Source organism: Equus przewalskii, chromosome 15 (assembly GCF_037783145.1).
Source record: "Equus przewalskii isolate Varuska chromosome 15, EquPr2, whole genome shotgun sequence".
In the NCBI taxonomy this organism is placed as follows: Eukaryota; Metazoa; Chordata; class Mammalia; order Perissodactyla; family Equidae; genus Equus; species Equus przewalskii.
Window position 1 is genome coordinate 72856919 of NC_091845.1, and position 19681 is coordinate 72876599.

The following is a 19681-nucleotide window of genomic DNA, read 5'->3' on the forward strand; positions in this document are numbered from 1 at the left end:
TAGAACTAAAGTGATGAGGGTGTATGCAACTCTACTAGTTGATTAACTTCTTTGAAAGAACCACACCAAAGCTAAAAGTTACAAATGCTTTATGTTTTCAGGTGGATTTTAGTCATTTTGTTACAAGGAATAGTTCTAAGTTGTCCAAATACCAAGGACTAAAAGGGCCCTAGGAAAATCATACCTCGTACACCATAGGGATGACACTCCAAAGTCATTGTCATGGTCACCATTTCACCTCTCCTATCGCAAATAGAAAACTGCTGGAGAAAATCTAAGAAATGTCTTTTTTTTTTTTTTTTAATGCATGGATAAGCAGTTGTAAGTGTAAGGGAATTCCTTGTAGGCTAGAAATTGCAAAGCACTAATTAGCCAGGAGTAAACCAGCAAAGGAATTGGCATCTGCCCTTGGGGTATTTATCATTAGTATTTCTGGTAGCCTAAAACCTGGGGGAATAAAGTGGAAGAAGAAAATGGGCCCGAACAGTAGGGAGGTCAGCTTGGATTCCCTCTCCCTTCCCTACGAGTAAAGCCAGGACTTCACTGGGTGGTCTGGTTGTCTATTATTAATTATTATTATTATTATTATTGTTATTTTAAATCAGCATATAACAGTAGCAGAATTCAAGAACTGGAAACCTGCAGATATTCTATCCTTCATTCAGCTAGCTTCTCTCACCCACGTAGGTGCTAGGCCCTGAAAAGGCCTCGACTGGAGTATGAACTAGGGGTAGAACGATTAGGGATATTGCACAGCTCTTGTCAGAGGTATCTTCAGCCATTGAGTTCAGCCTTTTTGGCAAAAATCATCTAACAATCTGGGAAAGCAGCAAGGAGCAAGTTATGATTGTTTAAGAGAGAGCTTTGAACAGCCTGGGAGATTGAAAAAAAAGGAAATATTCTGTTCTATAAAATACTAGAGCCGGAGACAAGAACTGTAACTACTTATATTCTAAGTTATTTTGAATATTCTAGGAACCTCTGTGAGCCTGAAGCTGACTATAGGAAAGAAAAATTAGCATCCAACTTGATTTACCTGCAATTAATTGCATAACTTTAAGGAGAGTAAGAGCTACCTTTTTTGTCTTAAGACTGTGTGTCACTGAGATGGGGGTGGGATGTGTGTTGGTGGATAGAGCAGCAGCGGCCACAGCAGCTGTATTCCTTCATTGAGATGAATCATTTTAATTTTATCTCTAGGGAAAAGAGATTTCTACAAAAGGCAAAAAGGGAAAAAAAGACATGAAGCACAGGTCTTCATTTTAGGGAAGTGCAGGAAACTGCTTATGAAGTTATATAGCATGAGCAACTGTCCCTATCTTTTTTTCATTAAAAAAAATTCTATGAATAGATAAGCGTGTGTCTATATTAAAGCTTTATCTTCTGGCCAGATACTAAAATGGTTGGAGTGCCCTCTAGTGGAAGCTCCTCTCTCTGAGCTCTTAAAATGCCTTTAAAAGCCAGGATGCTTTAAAGGAGACCCAAAGTGTGGCTAGAGGGGAGACTAAGCAACTAAGTGTGATGGTTTGAGTTACTACACTGACCTTGAAGAAGATGTGTGTTTATTTTTTTAATTTTTTCAATATGTTATATACTTCGCATTAAAACAACTTGGGCCCAAGTATATAGTATATGTATTAAAACTTTCAAGTACAAAAAATAACTGACAGATAGTGACACAGAATTAAAACATGTCAGCATATAGCTATGCATCTGAATTGCTCTATATAATCTTAGGAGAAAAGTCAAATATAAAAGTCACAGCATAACAGGAAATACTTTCCCTCCTGTCCTTTCCCTCCTGCTCATAGGGTGGAGGCCTCCTAGTCCTCCTCCGAGTGGTTGGAGGATGAACCCCTTAACAAGCTCTTGTTCCCCTGCCTCTGCTCCCCCTCCTTTCCCTGCTCTGCTGCCCCTTTCATCTCTGTGCTCTGACATCTGTTTTTCTTACAGTCCGGACATTTTTAGGAGAAAGACATTGCTCCACAGCTCTTTGTTTGAATTCCTAGATCACCAGCTTTGTGGCAGAGCTCCTCTCAAATGGAGGCAGTAATATTGCTTCAGATTTTTTATGCTTTACTTTCTCTTACCTTTTCATGACAACATGCCATTTGTCCATTAACAAAACAATATTTTGTCTTAAGAGCTCTGGAAGAAAACAGTTTAGAATAGCTATGTTTACCTTCTTTTTCTAGCTTTCACGACTTTTATCATCTCCTTTTCTCCTGCCATATAGAGTTCACTAGCTGCTAGCATTGGCTGAAAATTGTAATTCACCTTTTCTTTCTATTTTTTGCTTCTGATAGCAATAGACCATACCTGATTTGACTTTTCCCTCTCAGAGTGTTGCTCCTCTGTTATGTCAGTGCAGTTTTTATTTGGTAATGCTGTCCTTTCTTTAGAGACATGCTCTTTTCCAAAGACCTCGCTGCCTTTTTGTTGTGATCATCCCACCCATTTTCTAATCCTAAGAGTTGGTTCCCATCAGCACCTATTGCACTAATCTTCTTCTGAAAAGTATATTTATTTAACTTTGGGAGCCTTGAGTATGCTGCAGAATGATAAGGAGAAAAAAATATAAAGATAATACCATAGCTTTAATAATCACAATTGAAATCGGTTAAGTATACATATACATCTATCTATCTATCTATCTATGTATCTCTCCATCTATATATACATCTGTCAGTCAGATCACAAACATTTTTCAGGAATCTTCCTTGTGAAAGTCACTATGCTAGGTGTTAAGCAAAAAAAGAGCTATAACTTTGCCTGCCCTTTAGGTGCTAGAGAGATAAAAGAAAGCTAACAGTATAATGGTATATATAATAGGTATAAATTAAAGTGTACAAAGATCAGTCGAAATTTAGTTGTCAGAGAAAGCGTTTTGAAGGAGGTGGGTTATTAGCTGGACCTTAAAGACTAGTTAGCATTCAGGTAGCAAAGTTGGGAGGGTGGTATTCTAGGAGAGTAGAACAGTGTGAAAAATGAGGCAAGAATGTGTATGGCAAGAATGCACATGACATACTCAGCCTGCTGCCTGGAGTGGAAGTTTCATTTAGCAAAGTAGTGAGATAGGTAAGTAGGCAGGCTCCAGCCTAATTACAGAGGGCCTTAAATGCCCAGCTTCGGTGTTTAGACTTACTCATATAAGTGGTAGAGAGCTAGTGAATATTTTTGGAAAAGGGTAACATATAATCAAAGAATGTTTTAGAATGATGAATTGTCTGTGATATAAGGTTGGATGAACACTGAAGCCTGTTAGGGCCCTCTTCCCTTCTAGCAATCTCAGCATGAAATAATAAGACCTTGGCCTTGATGGTACAATGGAAATAGAAAGGAAGGAATGGTTGTCTGAAACAACTTGAGGAAATATTGCTCAGGACTCCAGTATTCCCATCCTGTGTTCCGAGCACCTAGCTATCCAAGCTAGAAACCTGGGAGTTGTCATGGACTTCCCCCTTTCAGTCCTCCACACCTAGCAACTGCCACATCCTTTCATTTCAACCAAATTTGCGCCTTTTTACTGTTTCCCACTGCCAGTATCCATGCTCAGGCCCTTGGTTGGATTTTTGCTTGATATTTCTGAAAAACACCTCTGGTCATGTCACTATCCAAGTTAAAATTCTTCTATTGAGGAGATTAAAGTCCACGCTTCTCAACCGAACTCAAATGGCCCCCAGGATCTGATCCCACATGCACATGCCCCTTCTCTGGCCACCTGAACACTTGTAGTTGCCCAGATCTCCCATACTGTCTCATGCAGGCATTTGTACCTGTGACCCTCTTGACCCACAGCATCCTTCTTCCCTACTTCTCCTTTTGAGGGAATCTCACTGGCCCTCCTGTGTCCTTCCATGACACCCTGTTCTTATTACACTTCTGTCATGGCTCCTGTCACGCAGGAGTATAATTTTACTAGTGTAGCTCTCTCACTAGACTATAAGCTCCTTACAGTGCACAAAACTACATCCTCTTTTCTTTATATCCAAAGTGTCTTCAAGGCCAGACACAGTACTTGGCACACAGTTAGCATTCAATAAATGATTAAGGAAGGAAAGCAAGAAAATTTGGAGACTAATTGGATGTGGGGAATAAGGGAGAGAAATAAGTTTAAAACAACTTCAAAATTCAAGCCCAGGTAACTCAAGATGGTACCACTATTAACAAAAATAGACATCCATGAAAAGGACTGGTTTGGAGAGGAAGATTTTAACTTTGGTTTTTGATATTTTGACTTTGCTGTCAAGAGTATAGAATCCAAATGAAAACATCCAGCTATTAGTTGGATATGAGGAATTCTTGGCGCCCGGAGACTTAATAGGGCCTTCATTTTCTTTTAAGCCTGGTCCTTCAAAGTCTAATTTCAAAAGCCCCTATCAGATTGGCCCTGAATATGTCTGCTAAGCTGGGCAAACAGAACTTTATGTCTTGTGTAGTGCACAGTAGTCCATCTGATGTGTTTCCCTCCTGGCTGGTGGCTAACTTTGGAGTTCTGGTTCCAGTGTCTGATGGTAAAGCTGAGTGTATTTTTACTTGCATTAGTTCAGTTGACTCTGTGTTCTCAGCCCCAGAAGCATTCTACAAAAGCAATATACCGTCTTGTTATTGAGCTTTTATGAAGGTGTCCATTTAACAAAATCAAGAACATGGGAAAATTCTCTTTTTTTAATCATTGAAAAGAGAGCACTTGATTCTTGATGTAAATGGCCTTCAGATCAGACTGAAATTACCAACTATTGATGTTGTGGTCATTGTTCACAGTAGCCAGTCTTCCTAAGCAGTCATTTCTTTTACAGGTTGCTGAATAACCATCATGATGATGCCTCTAAGTTTATCTGCCTTCTAGCAAAGCCCAGCTGCAGCTGTCTAGAACAGGAGGATTTTATCCCTTTACTTCAGGTAATTTTCACTTCCTTTTAAAAATGGGCTTTATTTTCAGAGTTTCAGAGCTTTTTAAAAATTTTTAAACTATAAGTAGTATGTCAATTGACATACACAAATCTAGAGGTCAGATTTCTAGAAGAGTAGTTTTCAAGTTTGTTTTAGCAACAAAAATTTTTTTGTTAGATGAAAACATGGAACCTAAAGTATAAAAGAGATAAAGTATAAAAGAGAAGAACGGGGCCACTCAGGCTCCCCCTTGCCCACCCACAGCAATCACTGAAGCACCTTCTGAAACCAGGCGTTTGGTCTAGTTGGCCAGGGTGACCTCTGTTAAGGTTAAAGAGAAAGAGATCTCCACCACAAAGAGCCCACTTGGGGAGTGTTTGTACCGAGGCCTTCCGATGAGAATCTGTTACATACCAACAGTGGATCTGTGTTCACTGTGGCATTCTTCATAGCCTGATATATTGCATGTTAATATTCTTAATTTCATGTCTAAATATTTGGTCTTCCTAAGCAGATCATAGATTCCTTGAAGCTAAAGTCTGCCTTTCATTTTTGTTGAATGCACATCGTTTTAGTTGTTCCAATAAATCTTTGTTAACTGTTAGTGAGAATGTCTAAAGAAGGACAGAAAAATACATTGACTTAGTTGGGTTTTTTTTAAGTTGTATGCATGGCTGTCATCATTTTTTTTTTAATTTTTAGTGAAATATACACACAAAAACACACAAATCACAAGTGCACCCATCAGTGAATTTTCACAATGTGAGCACATCTGTGTAACTAGCACCCAGATCAAGAAAAAAACATTACCAGTACCCCCAAAGCCTCTTGTGTTCCTTCCCAGTCACTGCCACCCTTGGGTAACCACTATCCTGACTGCTGACACCATAGGACAGATTTTTAATTGTAGTAGCAATTTTCCATGTTCAGAATACGAAGTTTGGGTTTGATTTATTTTACATTCAAGGTCTTTGAGCTTGTCTTAATTTGCATGATGGCCTTGATTATCCTTAGACTCATTGGCTACAAGTTTTTGTTCCCCTTAAAAAAATACTCATGAGAATAAAGATTCTTAATAGGTTTTTACACTTAATCAAGACCATTATACATAATAAGATCCAGCATTAGATATTTCTGTTTATGTTTTGTGAAATTGCAAATATTCAATGTTTGAACTGCATTGCTAGTAAAACATTACATTTTAATACCAGCTCTCTATCCACCCCTCACCCTTACCCCTCGATCTGTTCTTAGCCCTGCTCAGACTGATAGAAACTGCATCTTTTGGGCCCCCTTTGCTGACTAGCTTCTGGTTGGGTCTGGCCAATGGATAGCACTGCCAAGAGATGGGAGGGCAGAGGAGAAGTTGGCGTTTCTTCCCCACTGTCTGCTTCATCACAGGAACTATGTCTCTCTACAATACAGCTTCTGCTGGACAGCCCCTTCTCCACAGTTCTAGTGCCTGCTGAACTCCCATTATTCCTCCCCTTGTCCCTTCAGTGCCAGGGATCTAACAGTATCGTTCTGTTGCTTGTCCCTGGTTCCTCACCATTCTCTTGTTTGATCCTTTAACCTGTCCTCAACTCTACACATCTCTTCATGAAAGGTTCATATGGATGAATTCTTTTTCCTATGGGGACCCTACCCTGACTAAGTTTTATCAGAAATTTTAATAAAAGCTTTGACAGGAATATAAATTAAGTCTGTACCAAGAGAATTACAAACAACCACAAAACTATAATTATGAGTTAGTGGACATTTATACTTCCTTCCCTTAAATATAATATAGACATTTTATTTTTATTTAAGACTTGTGGAGTCTTCTGGTAAAAGATGACACACTGAATGGATACATTCTCCTCCCATTCTTTCCCAAAATCCTCTGAAGTTAAAATATAGAAATCTATTTTTTTTTTTGGAGGGGTGAGGAAGGTTGGCCCTGAGCAAACATCTGTTGCCAATCTTCCTCTTTTTGCGTGAGCAGTATGGTCCCTGAGCTAACGTCTGTGCCAGTCTTCCTCTTTTTTTGTATGTAGGATGCCACCACAGCATGGCTTGATGAGTGGTGTGCAGGTCCATGCCTGGCATCTGAACCTGCAAACCCCTAGGCCACCAGAGCAGAGCGCATGAACTTAACCACTATGCCACTGGGCCAACCACAAAATATAGAAATTTAAGGGGCCAGCCCGGTGGCGCAGCAGTTAAGTTTGCACGTTCTGCTTCTCAGCGGCCCGGGGTTCACCAGTTCGGATCCTGGGTGTGGACATGGCACCACTTGGCAAAAAAAAGCCATGCTGTGGTAGGCATCCCACATATAAAGTAGAGGAAGATGGGCATGGATGTTAGCTAGGGCCAGTCTTCCTCAACAAAAAGAAGAGGATTGGCAGTAGTTAGCTCAAGGCTAATCTTCCTCCAAAAAAAAAAAAAGAAAAGAAATTTAAAAGGAAGAAACCCATGAAAGTGAATGGAATGGTAGAGAGGAACAGGGGAGAAAAAAATCAATGCACAGGAGATTTCAGTATTTCTTGAAGATAGAAAGCAGAAGCAGGCTAAGGAAATCACAGTCCAGAAGGAGGGGCTTTGTATGAGCTGCAGCAGAGAAGTGGGCTACTCTGCTCATTAGGATCCCAGAGAGGCTGTAAACGCAGGGTCAGCAGATCTGATGAGAAGTATTCGAAGTAGGGATTCATTGGAAGTTGACATACAGAACAATTGACTGGTTGACTCCTTACCTGGTTCCAAAATGTAAAGTGCAGCCTAGCGTTTACTTACCACCTAACAAAATAGCCAATAAAGCATGTTAAGACAAGTTCCAACAGAGGAACATCCTAGATTGTGTCTGGCCAGTACTCTTCAAAATTGTCACGGTCATCAAAAGCAAGGAAAATCTGAGAAAGAAACTGTCACAGCCTTTTGGAGCCTAAGGAGGCTTGACAACTGAATGTAATATGAGATCCTGGAATAGAACACAGACCTAAGGAAATGTGAATAAAGTTTGGCCTTTAATAATAGTAATAATAATGTAATAATAATTGGGTTTGGGGTTTTTTTAAGATTTTTTATTTTTCCTTTTTCTCCCCAAAGCCCCCTAGTACATAGCTGTATATTTTTCACTTGTGGGTCCTTCCAGTTGTGGCATGTGGGACGCCGCCTCAGCATGGCTTGATGAGCAGTGCCATGTCCGCACCCAGGATCCAAACCAGCGAAACCCTGGGCATCCAAAGTGGAGCACACAAACCTAATCATTCGGCCACGGGGCCAGCCCCCAATATTGGTTTACTAATTATAACAAATGCTAATGAAAGATGTTAATAAAGGGAAACTGGGTGCAGGGTATATAGGAACTCTCTGTACTATCTTCTCAATTTTTATGTAAAACTGTTCTAAAAGTCTTTTTAAAAAATAATTACTATATTACGATAGATTATATAAAACAAGAACAGAATGTTATGAAAACAGAATGCCAATGCAAGAAAGAGCTATTGGAATTTCAAAATGTAAGTACCAAAATTAAAAATTTCAACATAAGGCCTGGAAACTAAAGTTAAGGATATCTCCAATGCATGCATTCACAAATGTGCACACACACAGGGGAGAGAGAAAGACAGACACACAAGAGACATAGAGGACCAATTCAAGAATTTCAACTTGAATCTGACTAACTGGAGTCTGGGAAAGAAAGAAGGGAAAAAACGGAGAGAAGGAAATCATCAAAGAAATAATACAAGATGGAGAGAACTGGAGACACTGGAGTGATATGGTGAGTTCAAAGAGCAGAGGAGGAATCCAGTGGGATTCCTTGGGATTCCTGTTTCCCTCTTTGGGAGAAACATAGCATGCTTGTGTACCCAACATCTGATCAAAAACAAAACATGATCCTCCCACCCCAGCCTCTCATGCTCTCTCGAGTCACTTCCTACAGAATCAAAGAAATGATACAGAATGCAAGTCTTTGGTTGAAAGGAGCCACTGAGTGCCAAGCACAATGAATAAAAAAAGGACATACACATAGGCATGTCCTCTTGAAATTTTAGAACAACACTGATGAGGAGAAGATACTAAAAGCTTCCAGAGAGAAAAACCAGGTCACCTTTATAGGAAGAAGAATTGGGGTGGTATTAGATTCTCATTGGCAGACTGAGGAAATGGATTTGAACTCAGATTTCTATATCCTGCCAAGCTATCAATTGGATATGAGGTTAGAATAAAGACATTTAAAAACTCAGGAAGTTTATCTCCTATTTTCTTAGAGAGTTATTACTTGAATATATGCTGCAGTAAATTAAGTAAACCAAGAAAGAGGAATGCACAAGATCCAAGAAACTGGATTCAATCCAGAAAAGCAGTGAAGGGAAGTCTCAGGATGGCAACTGAAGAGCAGCCAGTCCAGAATAGAGAAGGTTGTGGGATTTCTCTGGGAAGGAGTTCTCCATAAAGGGGAGTATGGAGGGCAGGAGTGATTCCATGCAATACTTGTTACATTTAAGAACAGGGAAACTGGAGAGTATGATGAAGGCACAGCATTCTGTATCAGCAAATTAAAGAAAAGCAATTAGAAACTCCAAGAAAAATTTAAAAACTGTGTAAGAGAGTCATGATCTAAAGATGAAGCAGATTGAAATATGGCATGATATAAATAATGGAGAGTAGGAAAAGAAAGTCCATTTAACCTCAGTGCCTGGAACATTCTCCTTTGAATGACCCAAGGGACATTATGTTAGACCAATAAGAAATGAAGTGCATTCCTTGTATACTGGTTACCCTAGCATTCAATAGTATTTATATAGTCAAAATATTGTAAAATATTTTAGTGTATAACATCTGAAATCATCCTATGGATAAACTATACAATGTAAAAGTCAAAATATTACCAACAAAATGTGAAGGGGCAAAAAGAGGGAGAAGAAGAGAAAATAAGAGTAGGGATGCTATTATCATCATCCTATGTAAAGGGAAATTAAGCCAAGATGAATAGAGTGAGAATTAAATGTTTAAATATATTATTTGCAGTTTACAAAAATAACCAATATAAGAACTAGAAGTCATACTTCAGCAGATGACATGATTTTATATATAGAAGACCCTAAAGAATCCATGAAAAAAAATTTAGAAATAATAAATGAATAAAGTAGCAGGATGTAAAATCAACACACAAAACTTAGTTGTGTTTCTATATACTAACAACCAAGTAGCAGAAAGAGAAATTAAGAATATAATCCCATTTACAATTGCAACAAAAAGGAAAAAAGTACCTAGGAAAAAATTTAACCAAAGCAGTAAAAGACATGTACACTGAAAACTGTAAAACATTGTTGAAAGAAGTTGAAGACACAAAGAAATGGAAAGATATTCCATGCTCTTGGATTGGAAGAATTAACATGGTTAAAATGTCCATACTCCCTAAAGCAATCTACAGATTCAGTGCAATCCCTATCAAAGTTCCAGTGGCATTTTTCACAGAAATAGAACAAAGAATCCTAAAATTTATATGGTAGAACAAAAGACCCTGAATAGTCAAAGGAATCCCGAGAACAAAGAACAAAGCTGGAGGTATCACACTCCCTGATTTCAAAATATACTACAAAGCTACAGTAATCCTCAGCATGGTACTGGCACAAAAACAGACACACAGATCAATGCAACAAATTCGAGAACCCAGAAATAAACCCATGCATCTATGGACAGCTAATTTTTGACAAGGGAGCCAAGAACATACAATAGAGAAAGGAAAGTCTCTTCAATAAATGCTGTTTGGAAAATGGACAGCCACATGCAAAATAATGAAAGTAGACCATTGTCTTACACCATACACAAAAATTAACTCAAAATGGATTAAAGACTTGAATGTAAGACCTGAGACCATGAAACTTCTAGGTGAAAACATAGGCAGTACACTCTTCAACATCAGTCTCAGCAGCATATTTTCGAGTCCCATGTCTGACCTGGCAAGGGAAACAATCGAAAAAATAAACAAATGGAACTATATCAAATTAAAAAAACTTCTGCACAGCAAAAGAAACCATCAACAAAATGAAAAGGCAGCCTAACAATTGGGAGAAGATATTTGCAAACCATACATCAGATAAAGGGTTAATATCCAAAATATGTAAAGAACTCATACATCTCAACAACAACAAAAAAAAACCCAATTAAAAAATGGACAAAAGATCTGAACAGACATTTTTCCAAAGAAGATAGACAGATAGCCAACAGGCACATGAAAAGATGTTCAACATCACTAATTATTAGGGAAATGCAAGTCAAAACTACAGTGAGATATCACCTCACGCCTGTGAGAATGGCTATAATTAACAAGACAAGAAATATCAAGTGTTGGAGAGGATGTTGAGAGAAGAGAACTCTCGTACAGTGCTGGTGGGAGTGCAAACTGGTGCAGCCACTATGGGAAACAGTACAGAGATTCCTCAAAAAAATAAGAATAGAAGTACCATATGATCCACTATTCCACTGCTAGGTATTTATCCAAAGAACATGAAAACACGAACGTGTAAAGATATATGCACCCCTATGTTCATTGCAGCATTATTCACAATAGCCAAGACTTGGAAACAACCTAGATGCTCATCAAGGGACAAATGGATAAAGAAGATATAGTATGTATACATAATGGAATGCTACTCAGCTATAAAAAAGGATGAAATCTTGCCACTTGTGACAATGTGGATGGACCTCGAGGGTATTATGCTAAGTGAAAGAAGTCAGAGGGAGAAAATCAGATCCGTATGATCTCACTCATAAGTAAAAGACAAAAACAACAACAAACACACAGAGACAGAGTTTGGAAGGGTGGTTACCAGAGGGGAAGGAGTCAAGGAGGAGGGTGAAAGAGGTGATTAGGCACATGTGTATGGTGATGGATTATAATTAGCCTTTGGGTGGTGAACATGATGTAGTCTACACAGAAACTGAAATATAATGATGTCCACCCAAAATTTATATAATGTTACAAAGCAGTGTTACTGTAATAAATAAAATAAAAAATAACAACAACAAACAAATAACCTGATTTTAAAATGAGCAAAGGACTTGAATGGACATTTCTCCAAAGGAGATAAAATGTCTAACAAGCATATGAAAAGATGGTCACTATCACTAAATAGGCAGGGGAATGCAAATCAAGACCACAGTGAGAGATCACCTCACACCCATTAGGATGGCTTTATGGAAAAAAAAGAAAGTATTGGTGAGGATGTGGAAAAACTGGAACACTTGCACACTGTTGGTGGGAGTGTAAAATGATACAGCCACTATGGAAAATAGTATGGAGGTTCCTCAAAAAATTAAAAATAGAACTACCATATGATCGAGCAACTCCACTTCTGGCTAAATTTCCAAAAGAATTGAAAACAGAGTCTCAAAGAGATAATTGCATTCCCATGTTCATTGCAGCATTATGGACAATAGCCAAGAGGTGGAAGCAACCTAAATGTCCATCAACAGATTAAATTCATAAAGAAAATGTGATATATACATACAATGGAATATTATGCAGCCTATAAAAGAAAAAGAGAAATGCTGTCACATGCAACAACATGGATTAACCTTGAGGATATTATGCTAAATGAAATAAGCCAGTCACAAAAAGACAAATAATGCGTGATTCCGTTTATATGATGTATGTAAAGTAGTCAAACTCATAGAGATAGGCAGAAGAATGGTGGTTGCCAGGGTCTGGGGGAAGGCTGGAATAGGGGGTGGTGGTTTGGTGGGTGTAGAGTTTCAGTCATGCAGGATTAGGGAGAGGGGATCTGGGGATCCGTTTCACAACAATGTGCAAGTGGTTGACAGTATTGTACTGTACACTTGGAAGTTGTTGGGAGGATAAATTTTGTTACGTGTTTTTTTTTGGTCACAAAAAGGAAAGCTGGGTGGCTATATTAATATCAGACAAAGTAGTTTTTAGAGCAAGTAACATTGCTTGGGAATGATAAGGGGATCAGTTCTTCAAGAGGAATCACAATTCTAAATATTTATGCACCCAGTAACAGTTTTTTAAAATGCATGAAGCAAAATCTGATAAAACTGCAAGGATAAATCCAGAGTTGTAGATTTCCATGTGCTGCTCTCAAAGAATAGAACAAGTAGAGAGAAGATAAATAAGGATATAGAACACATGAACACCACTATCAACTAACCTGACCAAATTGACTTCTTTTGGTTTTTTAAATTATTGTTTTAATGTTTTTTGAAAATGGAATGATGCTATATTAAGTAGTAAAAAAAATTTTAGAAAAAAAATTTTAATTTTATTTCAGATGATAAATTATATCCTGTAAGTGTAATCAGAAAGTTAATTATGTAAATTATTAAATCTTAGTTTTGTTTTGTTTTGTTTTCTGGGTTTGAGTCCTAGCTCTGCTATTTATTAGCTTTTTAGCTTGAAGATAGTCTTTTTTTTTAATTGAGGTAACATTGGTTTATAATACTATATAAATTTCAGATGTACATCATTATATTTTGATTTCTGTGTAGACTACATCATGTTCACCACCCAAAGACTAATTAACCATCCATTACCATACACATATTCCCTAGCTCCCCTTTCAACCACCCTCCTCCCCCTTTCCCCTCTGGTAACCACCAGTCTAATCTCTGTATCTGTGTGTTTGTTTGTTGTTGTTGTTGTTATTACATTTTATGCCACAACAGCAGAATACACATTCCTTTAACATGTACACAAAATAGTTACCAAGATAGACTATATTCTAGATCATAGAGCAAACCTCAATAAATTTTAAATATTCAGCTCATAAAGTGTGTTCTCTGACCATAATGGAATTCAGTTAGAAATAATAACAGATATGTGAAAAATTCCCAAATATCTGATAACTAAATAACACTTCTAAGTAACCCATGGGTCAGAGAACAAATCAAAAGGAAAATTAGGAATTATTTGAACTGAATGAAAATGAAAACACAACTTTCAAAATTTGTGGGATACTGTTAAAGGTGTATGTAGTAAGTAAATTTAGCAAGGTTATGGATGCATAATCAATTTTCTTTGTATATACTAGCAACAGACAACTGGAAATTGAAATTTTTTAAATGCCATTTATAATACTACCCAAAAATATTAAATTCTTAGAGATAAATCTGACAAAAGATGTTCAAAACCCGTACACTGAAAACAGCAAAACATTGCTGAGAGAAATTAAAGAACATTTATATAAATGGAGAGATATGTCTTCTTTATGGGTAGGAAAACTCAATATTGTTAAGATGTCACTTCTACCTTAGCTTTGACTCAGAACCATAGTAATGTTTCACATACTCTCCGTCCAAGAAATAATGAATTAAAATCAACAAGGAAAACAACCCACTAACTGGGAAAAAATATTTGCAAGTAATACATCCAACAAAGGCTTAATATCCATAATATATAAAGAACTCACACAACTCATCAACAAAAAATTAAACAACCCCATCAAAAAATGGGGAGGAGACATGAACAGACATTTCTCCAAAGAAGATATACTGATGGCCAATAGGCACATGAAAAGATGTTCATCATCACTGTGCATCAGGGAAATGCAAATCAAAACTACACTAAGATATCACCTTACACCCATTAGAATGACAAAAATAACTAAAACAAATAGTAACAAATGTTGGAGAGGTTGTGGAGAAAAACGAACCCTCATACACTGCTGGTGGGAATGCAAACTGGTGCAGCCACTATGGAAAACAGTATGGAGATTCCTCAAAAAATTAAAAATAGAACTACCTTACGATCCAGCTATCCCACTACTGGGTATCTATCCAAAGAGCTTGAAGTCAGAAATTCCAAAAGTCCCATGCACCCCAGTGTTCATTGCAGCATTATTTACAATCGCCAAGATGTGGAAGCAACCTAAGTGCCCATCAACAGATGATTGGATAAAAAAGATGTGGTATATATATACAATGGAATACTACTCAGCCATAAAAAAAGAAGAAAATCGTCCCATTTGCAACAACATGGATGGACCTTGAGGGAATTATGTTAAGTAAAATAAGCCAGATAGAGAAGGACAATCTCTGTATGACTCCACCCATATGAGGAATTTAAACATGTGGACAAAGAGAACAGGTTAGTGGCTACCAGGGGAAAGATGGGGTGGGGGGTGGGCACAAAGGGTGAAGGGGTGCACCTACAACACGACTGACAGACAATAATGTACAACTGAAATTTCACAAGATTGTAACCTATCATTAACTCAATAAAAAATTTTTTTAAAAAATCAGCAAGGACCTGTGGGAAAGAAACCCAAATAGAATATAAACAGTAACAAATGAACTGAACTGTATTACAAATGAATAAGATAATCACATTAAAGAGGATAAAGGAAGGAAAAGATAGAGATAACCTAAGAAACCTTGGGAAACAGTATTTTAACTGGATACTCTAAAGAGAAAAGGAGCTGTACGCAAATACTGTACTGTAGTTAGTAAATTTGTTTCTCAATGGGATATGGGTTAGCAATTCTGTTAAAGTTACAAAGGAAAGGGGAAGGTTAGAATTGTGGTATTGGATTGGAATCAGAATTATCTGTATGATTACATAGTTTTTAATATATAGAGATAAATATGAAAAAAAAAGTATGTGTGTATGCATGGATTAGTATACATACATATATTCCTAGCCCTGCCTTCAAAGAGGACTCAGTAGCAATGACACCCTAGTGGTAGCACCCAGATTTGGCTTCTAAATACCATTCTCCAATGAAAGGAACAAGAGCTACTTAGAGAAAAGGTTGATTCCAGGACTGGAGCAAGGAAAATAGAAGATGATCCTGGACCATCTTTTGATACCAGAAAATGCGCAAGTGTTCACAGAAGGATGGGGCATGTCAAGAGGACACAGGAGCCAACCTGATAGTTTCCAATGGCCAAAGCTAGCTAGATCAATTTGGGCAAAAAAAATAATGATAGTATTGGATTATAACCCATAGAATAAAATAAATACCCATGAGTCTACATTGACGTAAATTGAACAAATAAATACATGGGAGAGAAGAGACAGCTCTTCCTTACAGAAGAATTCCAGTTAATAAGTGTAGAAGGAATGAGGAAATACAAAACCACTGTTAGGTAAACACCACGGTATAAATGCCTCAGTCAAGTTCCACCAATAGCTGTTAAAATCAGTAGGCACAATTTGCAGAGAAACAGGATATTGGCAGAGTCTCAAAGCATCTCCCCCACAATATTTATCAATTATTAAGGGAAAATAATAACTTTATGTTAGCAAGCCCAGCAAGACACCACGTCAGCCACATCTATTTAAAGTTAACACCACAATATATAAGACGTACACTGACATCACATACTCATTGTATGACTGAAAGCACACAACATCACTTCTGTGGTATACCTGCTGAAAGTGTGTAATTTTAATCATGGGAAAACATCAGACAAAACCACATTGAGAGACATTCTACAGAATAACTGACCAGAGCTCATTAAAAGTATCAAAATCATGAGGGGCTGGCCCCGTGGCCGAGTGGTTAAGTTCGCGCGCTCCACTGCAGGCGGCCCAGTGTTTCATTGGTTCGAATCCTGGGCATGGACATGGCACAGCTCATCAAACCACGCTGAGGCAGCATCCCACATGCCACAACTAAAAGGACTCACAACGAAGAATATACAACTATGTACCGGAGGGGCTTTGGGGAGAAAAAGGAAAAAATAAAATCTTTAAAAAATAAAAAAGTATCAAAATCATGAAATACGAGGAAAGACTGAGGAACTGTCACAGATTGGGAGAGACCAGTGAAACACAAGAACTAAATGCAGTGCAGGATCCTGGAACAGAAAAAGACGTTAGGGAAAAAACTGGTAAAATTTGAATAAGGTCTATAGTTTAGTATTGTACCAATGTTTATTTCCCAGTTTTGATAATTGTACTATGGTTTGCAAGTTGTTACCCTTATGGGAAGCTGGGAGAATGGCATAGGAAATCTCTCTGTAATATTTTTGTGACTTTTTTCTAAGCCTAAAATTATTTTCAAATAAAAAGTTAAAGCAATAGTAAGGTCCATGGATTTTAGACTGTGGTGGTAGGTATATAGAGCTAACTGCTCTGAGAAAACAAAGAAGAGAGGTATAATTGATGTCTGTCCATTGATGACTAGCCAATTAATAGATTACGTTGGCATTGCTGTTGCCTCTGGTTATTAAGTTGACGGTAATTATCTCTAATAGGTTCTCTAGGATCATTCAAAGGTGCTTTAAAAATCTAATTAGAAAATAAAAACAGTATTTCAAGGTTTTAATATTCTAATAGTCTTCCATAAGAACAAGATATCGGATTTGAAAATAATTAAAATCTTAAATTAGAAACAGATTTGTCCACACAATTATTTTGATGGACATTAGCTGGCTCACACAACTTAACGTAGATTTCAAACTACCTGGCTACATGGCTATTTTTTTTTTCAAAAGTTTCCCGTGTCTCTAGGATGAGAAAGAATCATTCTGGTTGGCTTGTGTCTATTATCTTTTCTGTGTAAATTTCACTTAGCAACCCCTACCAAGATCTGTGGCATGAGTTTCCCTCACATGCCTTGATGTGTTAGAATTACAGTATGTACCTCTAAGACATTTGATTCACAAATCACCAAATATAGCTAAATTAACATCTTAACTTTTTATCAAAGTATACTATGCATATTGAAAAGCACACATAAGTATACTTTTGATAACATTTGAATTTAATAAAGTATTAATTAAATTTCAGTGCATTGTTCAGTATTCTAAAATAGCAAGTTTGTTCAACTGGTGACTTACTCTATAGGTGGGAAAAAATTCTGTAAGCGTTTTGGTGTTTTGTTTTTTGGGGGTTTTTTGTACGTTAATTTAGTTTTGGTTTTGTTCTTTTTCAGGATGTGGTAGATACACATCCTGGCCTCACGTTCCTGAAAGATGCTCCAGAATTCCACTCTCGCTACATTACCACGGTAGGCTGAATCTCCTTTTGTCTTAATATAAGTCCATAAGTCTCCTTTTTATCACTATCTACTATCTAGGCTTTAATATCTTTATGTAAAAGGTAACATGGGCTATAATGATTACTGTAGTGGAAGGAAGGTGCAGTAAAATTGAATTAATTATTTAAATCTGTTTTCCTTCTTAGATGTACCCAATGCTTAAGAGGTCTCTTGTATACAAAATTAAAGTAATAGACTCATTTTGTCCGGTCTTATGAGGTATACCTTTTGCTATGTCATTGATATTGATACCCAGTTGATCTTCAGCATTATACTGAAAAGAATTTTCAAGAGCTTTTCCCAGAAATGTGTCTGTAGTAACCTCAAAGTTAGAACTGGAAATGATAATGAGAAATAGCTTGGATGTGATGAGAAAATAAATCATGTAAGAATTTAAAATAACATAATCACACACTCCCATTTTGTGAGGCATTCTCATTCCCTGTTTCTCATGCACAGCTTCATTTCATCAGTCACAGGCAGGGCTTGAATTGGCAGTAAGAGCACACAGGCCTGCAGTGCACACTGCAGCCATGTTAGGCATTCTCTGCCCTAGCTCCAGATTATCACTGGAGGAATTCCAAAGATGAGCCCCAAGGCACACCTCGCATGGACAGCCACACTCAAGTGAGACGGCCCTTGTCTTTGGTTCAGATCCCCCACTAAATGGGGCAGTCTCCTCTAAGGAAAACACTCTCATTCTTAGGGCCTTGGATTTGTTGGGTTCTGTTGAGTTGCAATGTACTACTACCATTCTTTTTCTCCTGGAGGAACTTCATTCTTTGCTTTTCTGTTGGTTCTCTTCTGTCATTTGTAAGACTTTATTTGAGCCAGAAGGTGTCACTGTCATCTAAGACTATCTCATAAGTTATTTTTGCCTGTTAATCACAACACTATACTAAATTACCTCCACTACAATCATCCTGTCCTAGTCACCCTCACTTCTCACTTGGATTACTTCTAATTGGTCTCCCTGCTTACACCCTCATTGCCCTACAGTCTAGTCTTCACAAGGCAGAGTCACCCTTTGAAAATGTAAGCCAGATCATGTCCTTCTTCTGCTCAAACCAGCCAGTGGTTTCCTATCTCACTCAGAGTAAAAGCCAAAGTCATTGCCAAGACTCTCCATAATCCACCCACACCCTCCTAGCCGCTGCTTTCTGATCTTATTTCCTGCCACCCCACCCCTTGCTCACTCTTCTTCGGCCACCCTGGCCTCCTCACTGTTCCTGGACGGACCAAACCCACTTCTGCCTCAGGTACTTTGTTCTTATTCTTTCCTCTGCCTGCAAGGCTCTTCGCACAGATTTCCACGTGACTTACTCCTTCACTTCGCCCAGATATGCGCTCAGATGTTCCTTGTTAGTGACGCCTTCCTTGATCACCCACTGCCGCCTTCACCCTTCTCCTTCTGTCCTCTCCCCCATACTCTCTATTCCTTTGTTCTGCTTTATTTTTCTTCTTCACTGTTGCATCATCTGATATTTAAATTTTTTGTTTATTGTCCATCTCCTTCTCTATAATATAAATTCCATGACAGCAGGGACTTGGTATTTTTCACTGCTGTATCTCCAATCCTTAGAATGGTGCCTGGCACATAGTAGATACATAGTAAATATTTAGCGAGTGAATAAGTGAAATTATTCATGCTTAAGAATTCTACACAAGCAACCTAAGTGCTCATCAATGGATGAATGGATAAAGAAGATGTGGTGTATATGTATATACACACCCAATGGAATACTACTTAGCCATTAAAAAAGACAAAATCATGCCATTTGCAACAACAATGATGGACT

The 19681-nt window shown here is 37.8% G+C and overlaps 1 protein-coding gene across 5 annotated transcripts in view; it reads left to right on the plus strand.

Annotated features, from left to right (window-relative positions):
• PPP2R3A (protein phosphatase 2 regulatory subunit B''alpha) overlaps window positions 1-19681 on the plus strand; it is a 153202-nt gene that overhangs the window by 66893 nt on the left and 66628 nt on the right. For all 5 annotated transcript variants that reach the window (XM_070576130.1, XM_070576133.1, XM_070576132.1 and 2 more), the window contains 2 exons: window positions 4800-4902; window positions 17778-17852. In XM_070576130.1, coding sequence (XP_070432231.1) covers window positions 4800-4902; window positions 17778-17852 — 178 coding nt within the window. The remainder of the gene's footprint in view (window positions 1-4799; window positions 4903-17777; window positions 17853-19681) is intronic.